The 13,842-nt window shown below is 37.1% G+C and overlaps 1 protein-coding gene across 1 annotated transcript; it reads left to right on the top strand.

The window, feature by feature from the left end:
• The first annotated feature begins 4,090 nt into the window (after positions 1-4,090).
• LOC128037724 (uncharacterized) lies at positions 4,091-9,561 on the top strand. Its single transcript, XM_052627358.1, has 6 exons — positions 4,091-4,400; positions 4,466-4,845; positions 5,360-5,792; positions 6,048-6,155; positions 6,358-6,561; positions 9,401-9,561. The coding sequence occupies exons 1-6, from the start codon at positions 4,091-4,093 to the stop codon at positions 9,559-9,561; spliced, it is 1,596 nt and encodes a 531-aa protein (XP_052483318.1).
• Positions 9,562-13,842: the final 4,281 nt, after the last annotated feature.

Raw genomic sequence — 13,842 nt, 5'->3', positions numbered from 1 at the left:
ATCTATTTTTTAAATTACAAACAGCAGTTTTACCCAGAAAAATTTTTGAAAAAAAATTCATTTGAGTGGGTAAACGTTTTCTGATTGATCTGAAATTTTACATACATATTTGTGGCACTGTTATTGAATATAAAAAAATATGTCCCGCAAAAAAATAAGTCAAAAAGTCAAAAAATCAAAAAAATACGAAATCCAATAAAAAATTAAAAAAATATTCAGCGGGTTGAATTTGGTGCCCAAATTTTCTAGATAAAAAATTCAATATTTGAAGACATTCCAAATTTAATTTCGTGATTTTTTGAGATCGGGAACACCTCGAACGAAGTTGTCAAGTTACTCCGCAATTTTTCGGGTTTTCTGTTTTCAACAATTTTTATTGATTCTTAGCTGTAGGTTTTCATTTGTTTGCTTTTTATTCTCCCTTTACAATATCTAACACCTTCTTGTTTCTTGTGTTAGTAGGATTTAAACGTGTGCACAATCCTTCCTCGGTGCAACACAAATCAATTGGTGTCTCGTCAGTTTTTGGCATCCTAGTGCAAATTAGGATTCTTTGGTAGTTTGGTTCACACTCTTTAATTGGTTGATATAAACTCCGATAAAGAACTCACAAGATTGAATTCTATCTCATTGAGAATTTGAATTTTTCTTTTTGAGTGATTAACGGTGAGGTTTGCTAATTTTTCTTTTTGAGTGTTGAGTGTTTGTTTTGCAGGTAGTCCAAAAAAAATAATAATAATAAGATGCTCCGCCGCACCCTTAACATCCAAATGGGAGACGATTGTGATAACCAAATGACCAATATTTTCCATTCTAGGTGTTTTATAAAAGGTAACTTATGTTCACTTATGATTGATAGTGGGAGTTGTTCAAATGTAGTTAGCAGTTATTTGGTGGATTCCTTAAAGTTATCTTGTATCGAGCACCCTAAGCCGTATCACCTTCAGTGGCTTAATGAATGCTCAGAAGTTAAGGTTACAAAACAGTCCTTGATCACTTTTAAGCTCGGGAATTACGAGGATGAGGTATGGTGTGATGTGGTCCCAATGCATGTGGCACACTTGCTCCTTGGACTGCCTTGGCAATTTGATCGTGATGTTACACACCAAGGCAAGCTCAATAGATACTCTCTTGTGTTTAAAGGCCGAAAATTCACTCTTGCTCCTTTAAATCCCAATGATGTATATAAAGATCAATTAAAATGATGAAATTTTGTGAGGGGTGAGGAGAAAGGAAAAATAAAAAGACAGAGAGAAAAGAGGCTAGTAGTGAAAAAGTCAAAATTTAAATGGCCCAAAGGTGAGTGAATCCAAGTGGCAAAACTAGAGAGAAAAATTGATTGGAACAAAAAAGATGTGCGGAGAGCCCTACTCAATAAACAACCTTGTATCCTTGTGAGGTTTAGGCAAAACTATTTATCTCTACCTAACATTAATGGATATTTGCCTAGTGTGTTTCAATGTCTTTTGCAGGATTATGTGGATGTTTTTAGTGAGTCCCCTAAAGGTTTACCACCTTTACGTGGGATAGAACACTTCCATTGGCCACATATGAAGAAGGATGTCGAAAAGGTATGTTCTAAGTGCATCAAATGTAAACAAACAAAATCTAAGGTAATGCCTCATGGCCTTTACACTCCTTTGCCGATTCCTACTTCACCATGGGTAGACTTATCCATGGATTTTATTCTAGGATTGCCACGAACTAAGAAAGGAAGCGTGAGTTGTTATTATCTTGATTTGCCTTGTGTAAAATCTGCGAATTTGTGCAAATCTATTTTGGTGAATAAAAAAAGTTTTGAATGTAAGTTGGTACGTATGCGAAAACCCTCATGGTTTAACTTGATTGGTTAATGAAATCTTTGTTACACTTCGGCATGACTAATCAAAATCAAGTTTTTAAACCTGGAATCTATTTTGGTATATTTTGTTGGAAAATCAAGCATCATCTATTGTGTGCAAATACTTTCTATTGTTTTGATACTTGGTTTTTGAATAAGGTAACGAAATTTGCCAAATTTGTTTTCAATTTATATTCGTGCCTTAAACAGTTTCTGTGGCTATACATGAAGTTTGAGTTGCATTTGACAAATGTTAACTCAACAACGGAGTTTCGACTACACTATGCACCCGATGAGCGAAGGTTTGTATTAAATGGAAAAGGTAAAATCGACCCTTATGTGATCAAGGGTCAAACATAAGTGAAGGACGAAGAGGTCCTAGGAACCGAGGTAATCGGAATCAAAGACGCATGGATGACGACTTAAGGAATATTAAACTTTCTATTCCGTCTTTTCAAGGAAAGTCTGATCCGGAAGCCTATTTGGAATGGGAAAAGAAGATTGAATTGGTCTTTGATTATCACAATTATTCTGAGATCAACAAGGTGAAGTTGGCGACCATAGAGTTCTCCGATTACGCCATGATTTGGTGGGATCAACTCACTATAAGCCGAAGAAGGAATGGGGAAAGGCCAATATCCACTTGGGCCGAGATGAAGGCCGTGATGCGACGACATTTCATTCCCTCCTACTACCATCGGAAACTGATGTGAGCTTGCCTACGAACCAAATAGAGAACGAACAAGAAGCCATCAAGCTGCCCATTGGTCCAATAACGCGAGCTAGAGCTAAACGATTCAAAGATGCTATTTTAGCAATGGTGGAACGGGTTGAGGAAAATGATAGCAAGGAGTTTAAAAACGAGCTGAACATATTCAACTTCTTTGAAGCTGAATTTCGTTCTAGCTAATTAATTTGATGCTGGAATTTAGACCATTTAAATAAACATTTAAATAAGTTTCATTACAGCTTTTAAATATGTCTTAATTAATTTAAGTGTTTAATATGTCTTGATTTAGTTAAATTAAAGATGTCTTGATGTCATTTAGTTTGTCTAAATTATTACATGTTTTAAATTTGTCTAGCCGAATTTATGTGTTATGATTTGTTAATATTTAAGTTGTCTCAATGTTATTTAGGATGTTCACATTATATTTTAATTTAGTTCAGATGAATTTGCTTGAAATTAATTAAGTTCATGTTTATTTTAGGTGCAAATTAATTTGGAGATGAATTGGGCGATTCATGCATGGAGATTCAATGAATTTGAAGATGCATGTGCAGCTGAATTAATGCATTAAAAGCTGATTAATTTTGGTGTTCTTCAAGGCAACTATTCGGCCAAGAGTGATCAAGCTTTTCATCCTTTCAAGCTTGGCCGATTCTCTTCCCAAGGGCGTATAAAAGCTGTTCACACTATGTCTATTCGGTTCAGCCATGTTCACACTTCAAGGCTCTTCAAAACCGTCCATTCACACTTCTAAATGGCTGTTCAAGTTGCCAACTAATGCTAGTAATTTTTCATCAATAGTTGCTTCATGAATGACCTCATTAAACTCCATTGGCCGAATGTAGCTGCTGCCATTTTTCCAAGTCCATTGAAAGCTCTTCCTTGGTCTCTATTCAGCCGAACCTTGATGCAAGCATATACATGAATTTAAGCTGAATTTTGTTCAATTTTGCTTAGAAATTAAGTCTAGAATATGTCCATTCGGCTACTAGACATTAGACTATAAATAGCTGCTCAATTTCTTGTAAAAGGACTTTTGACAAATTTCTGAATGAAATATCATTTTAGTGAGGCAATTCACTCTCTTTATTCTCCAAAGCTCAAATTGACTTATCTTCAACAAGTGGCGTCAATCTGACTTTGTTCCGAACTTATCACCATTGGTGTGGCGTTCTTCATACCGTAGGTTCCTATTTTGCTAAATAGAGGGTCTCGGTTTTATCCCAAATCCTTTCTTTCTTTGAAACCTTAAGCCCTGGGTCCTTATTTGCTAATAAGGGTTTGACTTGTTTTCATTGAAATATCCAGCAAACAACACTCCATCAAACTCCCTTGTTTCCCCAAAGCCATTTAATTTTAAACACCAAGACTTGAATTTATTTTAAAGCCGACACTACCTAATTTCGATCGGGAAATATTACGACTCGTTATTTCATACGAAACGAGCTCGTATCGAGAACTCATCAAAACTTTAAAATCTCACTCAAGGTTCAAGGAGTGTTGAGGATTATTTCAAAGAGATGGAGATTACGATGATCCGTGCCAATGTCCAAGAAGATCGTGAAGCAACGATGGCACGTTTCCTTGCAGGTCTCAATCAAGACAGCGCCAACGTTGTGGAATTGCAACATTACATCGAGATCGTGGACATGGTACATATGGCCATTAAGGTAGAGAAGCAAATTAAACGAAAGGGAACCGCTCGGAGCTATCCTACCCCAAGCACAACTAGATGGGGGCAAAGCTCGAGTAAAACTAATCCTCCAAGTCGTGCCAAGGAGCCAATGGTGCCTGCCAAAGCAAACAAACCTATGGGCGATACGAGCAAAGGTAAGGCAACCGATTCATTTTCTAATCGTTCAAGGATATTAAGTGTTTTAAGTGCCTTGGAAGAGGCCATATTACGAGTCAATGTCCCAACCGCAACATCATGGTGGTTCGAGCAAATGGAGAAATAGAATCGGAGGAAGAAGAACTTGAAGATGAGCCCGAAAATGTTTCTGATAATGAAGAAGAAGTGGAACACGCCCTTGATGGAGAACTCCTAGTAGTCAAAAGGAGCCTAAGTATCCAAAGCATCGACGATGAACAACAACGAGAGAACATCTTTCATACTCGTTGCCAAGTACAAGGAAAGCTTTGTCTTGTCATCATCGATGGAGGAAGTTGTACTGACGTGGCGAGCACTCTAATGGTGGAAAAATTAAATCTACCGACCACCAAGCATCCAACTCCGTACAAACTTCAATGGCTCAACGATGGAGGAGAGCTAAAGGTGACAAAGCAAGTTCTAGTTTCCTTCTCCATTGGAAAATATTCGATGAAGTACTATGCGATGTTGTTCTAATGCACGGGTCATTTGTAATTGGGTCGTCCATGGCAATTCGATCGTCGAGTCATGCACGATGGTTACTCAAATCGATATTCTTTCAAGCATATGGGAAGAAATGTAACCTTAGCCCCATTGACGCCAAAGCAAGTTTATGAGGATCAACTTAAGTTGAAAATTTCCGTAGATCAAATGAGAGAAAAAGAAAAGAGCGAAAATACAAAAGAAAAGAAAATGAAAAAAGAAAGAAAATTCAAAAAAGAGAATGAAAAGAAAGCAAGAAAAGAAAAGATGAAAAAGAAAATTGAGTGAAAAATTGAATGTATTTGCAAAAGCAAGTGATGTTCGAAAAGCATTTTTGGCAAGACAACCGATCCTTGTACTTATGTATAAGGAAAATTTGTTTAATACTAACGACTTATCCAGAGATCCCCCTTCTTCTGTTTTGACTCTCTTGCAGGATTTCAAAGATGTTTTTCCGGATGAAGTGCCAAGTGGGTTGCCACCACTTCGTGGGATCGAGCACCAAATCGATTTTGTTCTCGGAGTCGTTCTTCCGAATCGGCTGACATACCGAACCAACCCCGAAGAGACCAAAGAGCTTCAACGTCAATTCAACGAACTCATGGAAAAGGGCTTTATACGAAGAGACCAAAGCGCCGTATCGGTCTTGTTGGTGCCAAAGAAGGATGGAACGTGGCGCATGTGTGTCGATTGCCGCGCTGTGAATAAAATCACTATTAAGTATAAGCATCCCATACCACGTTTAGATGATATGCTCGATGAGTTAAGTGGCACCAAGTTGTTCTCAAAAATTGACCTCAAAAGCGGATACCATCAGATTCGAATGCGCGAAGGTGACGAGTGGAAAACCGCTTTTGAAACGAAACATGGTTTGTATGAATGGTTGGTAATGCCATTCGGCTTAACCAACGCCCCTAGTACTTTTATGAGACTTATGAACTATGTTTTACGAAATTTCATCGGTAAGTTTTGCGTTGTGTACTTCAATGATATTCTTATATATAGTAAATCATTGGATGAGCATGTAATTCATTTGCGAACTATTTTAGAAGTACTTAGAAAAGAGACTTTGTACGCTAATCTTAAGAAGTGTACATTTTGTTCTAACAAAGTTGTTTTCTTAGGATTCGTGGTTAGCTCGGAGGGCCTCAAAGTAGATAGCGACAAGATTAAGGTGATTCAGAATGGCGAGACCGACGAGCATAAGCCAAGTGCGAAGCTTCCATGGCTTGGCAAGTTTCTATAGGCGTTTTGTGCCTAATTTTAGCATCGCTAGCGCACCGCTGACAAGCACCATCAAGAAGAACTCAACATTTCATTGGGGCGAAGAACAAGAAAATTCTTTTAACATTATTAAAGATTGTCTTACTAAAGCTCCCTTGTTAGCATTGCCTAATTTTTCTAAGACATTTGAAATTGAGTGTGATGCCTCAGGTGTAGGAATAGGTGCCGTGCTAACTCCAGATGGAAGACCGATCGCTTACTTTAGCGAAAAGTTGAATGGAGCCATGCTGAATTATCCCGTCTATGACAAGGAGATGTATGCACTCATTCGTGCTCTCGAGACTTGGCAGCACTATTTGTGGCCAAAGGAGTTCGTGATCCATTCGGATCATGAAGCGTTAAAGCATATTAAAGGTCAGCACAAACTAAACAAACGCCATGCTAAGTGGGTAGAGTATTTGGAATCATTTCCCTATGTCATAAAATATAAAAAGAGGTAAGGAAAATATCGTGGCTGACGCTCTTTCAAGAAGGTATACACTTTTATCGTATTTGGATTCTAAATTGCTTGGTTTTGCAATGTTGAAAGATCTATATGCTACTGATGATGATTTTGGAGAAATGTTTGTTGCGTGTGAAAATGTTGCTATTGATAAGTTTTATAGGTATGATGGTTTCCTTTTTAGAGAAGGAAAATTGTGTGTGCCGCGGAGTTCCATACGAGATTTATTAGTACATGAGGCGCATAGCGGAGGCCTCATGGCCATTTCGGTGTTGGAAAAACCTTAGCAACTCTCCAAGAGCATTTCTATTGGCCGAAAATAAAAAGGGACGTTGAGCGAATTTGTGCGTGATGTGTGACGTGCAAGAAGGCCAAATCCAAAATTCAAGTGCACGGGCTGTATACGCCACTCCCTATACCCGACGCACCTTGGGAAGACATTTCCATGGACTTTGTCCTTGGATTGCCAAGAACCAAAACAGGGAAGGACTCTATTTTTGTTGTTGTTGATCGCTTCTCAAAAATGTCTCATTTTGTTTCTTGTTCAAAAACTGATGATGCCGTTCACATTGCTAATCTTTTCTTTAAGGAAATTGTTCGTTTGCATGGCATCCCGAGGACGATTGTTTCTGATCGAGACACAAAGTTTTTGAGTCACTTTTGGAGGTCATTGTTGGGAAAGCTCAGAACTAAGTTGCTGTTTTCAACCACTTGCCACCCCCAAACGGATGGCCAAACGAAAGTGGTCAACCGAGTGTTATCAACCTTATTGAGGGCCCTTATACGAAAAAATATCAAGTCGTGGGAAGAGTGTTTACTGCATATTGAGTTTGCGTATAATCGATCCGTTCATTCGTAACTGATGTGAGCTTGCCTACAAACCAAGTGGAGAACGAACAAGAAGCCATCAAGCTACCCATTGGTCCAATAACACGAGCTAGAGCTAAACGATTCAAAGATGCTATTTTAGCAATGGTGGAACGGGTTGAGGAAAATGATAGCAAGGAGTTTAAAAATGAGCTGAACATATTCAACTTCTTTGAAGCTGAATTTAGTTCTAGCTAATTAATTTGCTGCTGGAATTTTAGACCATTTAAATAAGCATTTAATTAAGTCTTACTACAGCTTATAAATATGTTTTTATTTAGTACAAGTGTTTAATATGTTACTAAATGTGTCTAGATGTCATTTAATTGGTCTAAACATAAGACATGCTTTAATTGTGGCTAGCCAAATTAATATGTCTTGTTTAGTTTAATTTAATTTGTTCTAATGTTAATTAGTATGTTCATATTATATTCAGCTGAATTGGGATAAATTAATGAAGTTCATTTGTTTTGTTTAGGTTCAGCCGAATGTGAGGATGCATGGGGAAGGTTGGCCGAATGTGGAATGCATTAAACAAGATGCATGAATGATTGATTCAATGCACCTAGCGATACATGCATGAACCACATTAAAAAGGGTGTGCTGATTTTTGGAGTTCTTTAGGTGACCATTCGGCAAAAAGAGATGATTTTTCATTCTTCAAAGCTGCTATTTATTTCTTTCACATTGCTGGAAATCTTTTGGCTATTCGGTTCATGGTGTTCACACTCTAAGACTCTTCAAAGCTTTGCTTTCACACTCCAAATGGCTGCTCATGTTCCTATTAATTGCTGGTCATTTTTCAACCAAAAGATGCAACTTAAATGAGTCTATTTATGCTCATTGACCGAACCTAGCCCATTCATGAACATCCAAGATGTTCAAGGTTCATTTGCCCATCTAGAAGATGACCATTGAAGCTCTCATTCATCCGAACCTACCCTGGACTCTATTCATGAAATTAAAGCTGAATTTTAGTTCATTGATTAAGTCTTGAACTTGTCCATTCGGCTACTACTAGTACAGACTATAAATAGTTGTTGAATTTCTTGTAAAAGGACTTTTTGCCAAATTTCTGAATGAAATATAATTTTAGTGAGAAATTCACTCTCTTTATTCTTCAAAGCTCAATTGACTTATCTTTACGAGTGGCATCAATCGACTTTGTTTGAACTTATCACCCATGGTGTGGTGTTCACAAATATACCAAGGTTCCTATTTTGCTAAATAGAGGTCTCGATTTTATCTACCATCCTTTTCTTTTCTTTGAAACCTTTAAGCCCGGGTCCTTATTTGTTAATAAGGGTTCGTTCTTGTTTCATTAGAAACCATTTTATTCCCATTTTGCGTCCTAAGCCATTTAAAACCATTATAACTCATCTTATTGAATTTGAACTAAATCGACACTACCTAAATTCGATCGGGAACATAATACGACTCATCACATCATCCGAAACGAGCTCGTATCAGTAACTAAACACTCTCCTTTTGAAATCGTTTATGGATTTAATCCGTTAACTCCTTTAGATTTAGTATCTTTATCTAACGATCAACTTATTCATGTAGATGTTAAATAGAAGGCCGAGTATGTAAAGGAGTTACATAGGAAAGTTTGAGCTAATATTGAAGCAAGGACCGAAAGTTATGCTCGGAAGGCGAACAAGGGTCGTAAAAGGGTTATATTCGAACCTGGTGATTAGGTTTGGATTCACATGAGAAAGGAACGTTTTCCCTCCCAACGAAGGTCAAAGCTACTACCGTGTGGTGACGGACCTTTTCAAGTCTTGGAACGAATTAACGAGAACTCCTATCGACTTGATCTACCAGGTGAGTATAATATAAGTGCAAGTTTTAATGTCTCTGACTTATCCCCTTTTGATGCAGATTCTGAATTGAGGGCAAATCGCTTTGAAGAGCGGGAGGATGATACTGCCACGCCTCAAGTCCTACCTAGCTCGAACAAGGAGCCTCTGAGTTGCCCTAAGGCCCCATCACTCGATCCCGAGCCAAACAATTTAAGGAGGCTGTTTTACCTTAGTAGATAAAGTTTGGGGCGAGATTTTGGTTGGACACATTGATGAAGCTTGGACCAACTCGATGAGCCTTCCGTGCACTTTGTTACGAGTTGAATTAAGCTCCATTTCAGCTCAATGAGCTTGGATCAGCTCAATTTCAGTTCAATTAATTTTTGTTGTTTAATTGGTCTTAAATCTAGACGAACTTAATTATGCATGATTAATTGTGTTTCTTACATGTTATTAAGTCAATTTAATTTCCTACAGCTTATAAATATTTCTTATTACATGTTTTTAAGTTGTCTTGTCCAAACCGAATTAATTAGCTTTAGCTTAATTAATTGTGTTTGTCTTAAATTATAAGGATTTAAGTTGTCTAGATTATGTTTTAATATGATTCAGTTGAATATAGATTTAACTAAATTCATTTGTTCATGTTGTGTAGGTTGGCCGAATGTGGATGGAAGCATTTAAGCTAGGTGCATGCACAATAGATTCAATGAATGTGGTGATACATGCATGAAGAATGTTCAGCTGATTTTAAATGATTCAAGAACCAGATAATGCAGTTCACACATGAAGTTCACACTCTTGGCTTTTCGGTTTGGAATGTTCACACTTGAGGACTTTTTGAAATCGAGTGTTCACACTTCATGTGGCCGTTCAAATCCCTCTTAATGGCTGGTCACTTTTCAACAAAAGTTACAATTTAAATGAGCTCATTTATGTACATTGACCGAACCTAACTCCTCCATGCACCATTCAAAGTTGACCAAGGTTCAATATGAATTCTAGAAGCTTGCCAAGTTCAAATTAATCTAGCTAGTTCATTTAAGTGGTACAATTGCTTAATCTTTAAGGATTGTAAGAGACCATTCGGCTAGCTTAGGAGCTTATTATAAATACCTGAATTTTTTACTTTGTAAAGGACTTTTGACACTTTTTTTAACGAATTGCTGCCGAATTTGTGAGGCCTTTTCTCTCAAATTTCGTTCGAGACCCGTAAGACTTATCTAGCTACTAGTGGCGTCTTTCCGAGTCTTTTATTGAACTTATCACTCCCTAAACCCGAGTGTGGCGTTCACCCTTGATACCTTTGGTTCATACTTTCCAAAGTATCGGGTCAAGGTCCTTATCAACCATTTCCAACTCATTTAGGTCCTATAAGTTTCGGGTCGACACTTCTCTTTAGTGTTGGTTGACCTTTTTGAACCATTACCATTCCGTACCAAATCCCTTTCCATTTCGTACCAATTTCCAAATACCAATTCATACCAAAACCAAATACCAATTCTTAATTGACTCTAAACTGAACTCGACTCTTCTAATTCATACCATTTCGACTTAAACCAAATCCACATCCATCTTTGCACAAACTTACTTTACTTCTTTGAACTCAATTATATTCTATTTTCTTCTTTCTAATTATACTTCTTCATTTACGATTGGGAACTAAATGACTCAGACTCAAATACTAAACCGAGGTCATATCAATTATTGACTTTTTAAGGGAAATTCGGCCAAGGCCTTTAATGGGCCTCTTGGGCTGAATTTTTACATAGGAATTAATTTATAAAGTCTAAATTTAAACTAAGTATTTAAAGAATTAAAACTTAACAAATTGGGCCACTTTGACAATTTGGCCTGATTTTCAACTAAGTCTCATTTAACTTTTTGGATTGGGCTTGGAACATCTTATTGGGCCTTGCCTTCAAGAACTTGGGCTTGTAGTCCGTTTCCTACCGAAATTGGTTCGTTGATGCTCGTAATAGAGATCCAATGTGCCTTAGCTGCAAGATTCAGTTTCTTGGACCAAGACTTCCAAGATTTGAAATCTTGATTTCTTGATTCTTGAAATCGCTCCAAACAGCAAACTTGGACCAAGATTCGGTTTCTTGATTTTCTTGAAAATAAGAAAGTGAATCTTGATTTTCTTTTTCCTTCGTGTACACATCTAAGGCCTTGCTAATAAATTCTTGAATGGTTCCATTTAGTTTTGAACGCATTTGTCTGGCCTTTAACCTCGTTATTGGGCCTTGTGGTAATTTGAGCCCATCATGTTCTGAGCTTGAATTGGGCCTTTGTGACTCGTATCAAAGTGTTTCGATTCTTGGTTTATTCTTTGTTGTTTTAGAGTTTTTATTTTAGATCCGGAAATTCTAAGATTTGATCTTTCTAATTCGTTTTAGATCCAAGTGTTTAGCATTCTTCATAGGAGTTTCCGTGACTTGACAACTCGATCTTGGTCTGCGTAACCCTCTATCACAAGCATTATACTTATCTCTAAAATCGGGATCATCGAATATAATTCTCTAATATATGCAAATCCAATCAACGTGAATCAAGGTAACTCAAAAGGGTATATCTACGTGATAATGCATCAACAACGACATTGTCTTTTCCCTTTTCGTAACGAATGACATAAGGAAAAGATTCCAAAATTCAACCCATTTAGCATGCCGTTTATTTAATTTATGTGACCGATGTCTGCAAAGCCTCATGGTCAGTGTGGATGACAAACTCCTTAGGCAACAAATAATGCTGCCATATCTCCAGTGCCCATACCAGTGTGTACATTTCCTTGTCATAGACAGGATAATTCAATGTTGCTCCGCTAAGTTTCTCACTGAAATATGCAACAGGCATCTTTTCCTGTGACAAAATAGCACCTATACCTACTCCAGAAGCATCACATTCAATTTCAAACATTTTATCAAAAATTTAATGAACAGCCTTGTATCCTTGTGAGGTTTAGGCAAAATCATTTATCTCTATCTAACATTAATGAAAATTTGCCTAGTGTGTTTCAATGTTTTTTGCAGGATTATGAGGATGTTTTTAGTGAGGCCCTTAAAGGTTTACCACCTTTGCGTGGGATAGAACACTTCCATTGGCCACATATGAAAGATAACTTCCAACTTCAATACCTTTTCGATGAAAGATGCTTTCATACGATCAACATACGCAAAGATGAAATCACACTAAATGAGCCCGAAGGTAAGTGAGGTAAGGAAATTTTATCAACCGAGTCTCGTGCAGATTGGAAAATTATTGATAAAACTTTTGGTGACTTAATTCTTAAAATATCCCCTCATTTTGATCCGATTAATTGTTATTCTTTGATTGTGGTTGATAAAGTCATTACGAAAGGAAGCGTGAGTTGTTATTCTCTTGATTTGCCTTGTGTAAAATCCGCAAATTTGTGTAAATCTGTTTTGGTGAATAAGGTAACGAAATTTGCCAAATTTGTTTTCAATTTATATTCGTGCCTTAAACAGTTTAGGTGGTTGTACATGAAGTTTTAGTTCCATTTGACAAAGGTTAACTCAACAACAGAGCTTCGACTATACTATGCCCCCGATGAACGAAGGTTTCTATTAAATGGAAAAGGTAAAATCGACCCTTCTTCTTTGCTTATAAATATTCGAGGACGAATCTTTTTGAGGAAGGGGGGAATGATACAAGTCACAAAGGCCTTAGATGCGTACACAAAAGAAAGAGAAAATCAAGATTCACTTTCTTGTTTTTAAGAAAATCAAGAAATCGAATCTTGGAAATCTTGGTCCAATTTTGCTGTTTGGAGTGATTTCAAGAATCAAGAAAATCAAGATTTCAAATCTTGGAAATCTTGGTCCAAGAAACCGAATCTTGCAGTCAAAGCGCATTGGATCTCCGTTCGAGCATCAACGAGCCAATTTCGAAGAGATGGACTACAAGCCCAAGTTCTTGAAGGCAAGGCCTAATAAGAGGATTCCAAGCCCAACCAAGAAGTCAAACCATACTTAGTTGAAAATCAGGCCAAATTGTTAAAGTGGCCTAATTTGTAAAAAATTTAATTGTTTAATTTAATTTTTAGACTTTAGGAGTATTTTATGTAAAAATTCGGCCCAAGCAGCCCATTAGAATGCCTTGGCCGAATTTCCCTCTTAAATTTGTTAATTAGGTTTTTTTTAAGTTTTCCTAATGAGATTAGGAAATAGTTATAAGGCCTATTTATAGGCATGGCCGGCCACCCTTGTTACACACATTACAATTGCATTGAAAATTCCAGATTTGTTTTGAGTGAAAATTCTCTTTGAGTTCTTCAAGAATTTTCTCTTGAGTTTTCTTTAGTAGTAGTTTTAACAATCTTTTTGATTGTGGGAGCCATCTTAAGCCTTCTTCTTGCCATTGATCTTCATTGGAGGAGAGGTTAGAGCCGTTTGAAGGGAGTTGTGAAATCTTTCGGGATTTCAAGGCTTCTTAGGACTTTATCTTTCTTTTCATGTTGTTCGCTTTGTTTTAATTTTTCTACTTGTGTCGTTTTCTTTA

Source organism: Gossypium raimondii, unplaced genomic scaffold (genome assembly GCF_025698545.1).
Source record: "Gossypium raimondii isolate GPD5lz unplaced genomic scaffold, ASM2569854v1 Contig00269, whole genome shotgun sequence".
Classification (NCBI taxonomy): Eukaryota; Viridiplantae; Streptophyta; class Magnoliopsida; order Malvales; family Malvaceae; genus Gossypium; species Gossypium raimondii.
The sequence above is the reverse complement of the archived record's forward strand: the minus strand, read 5'-3'. Positions and strand labels throughout refer to the sequence as shown.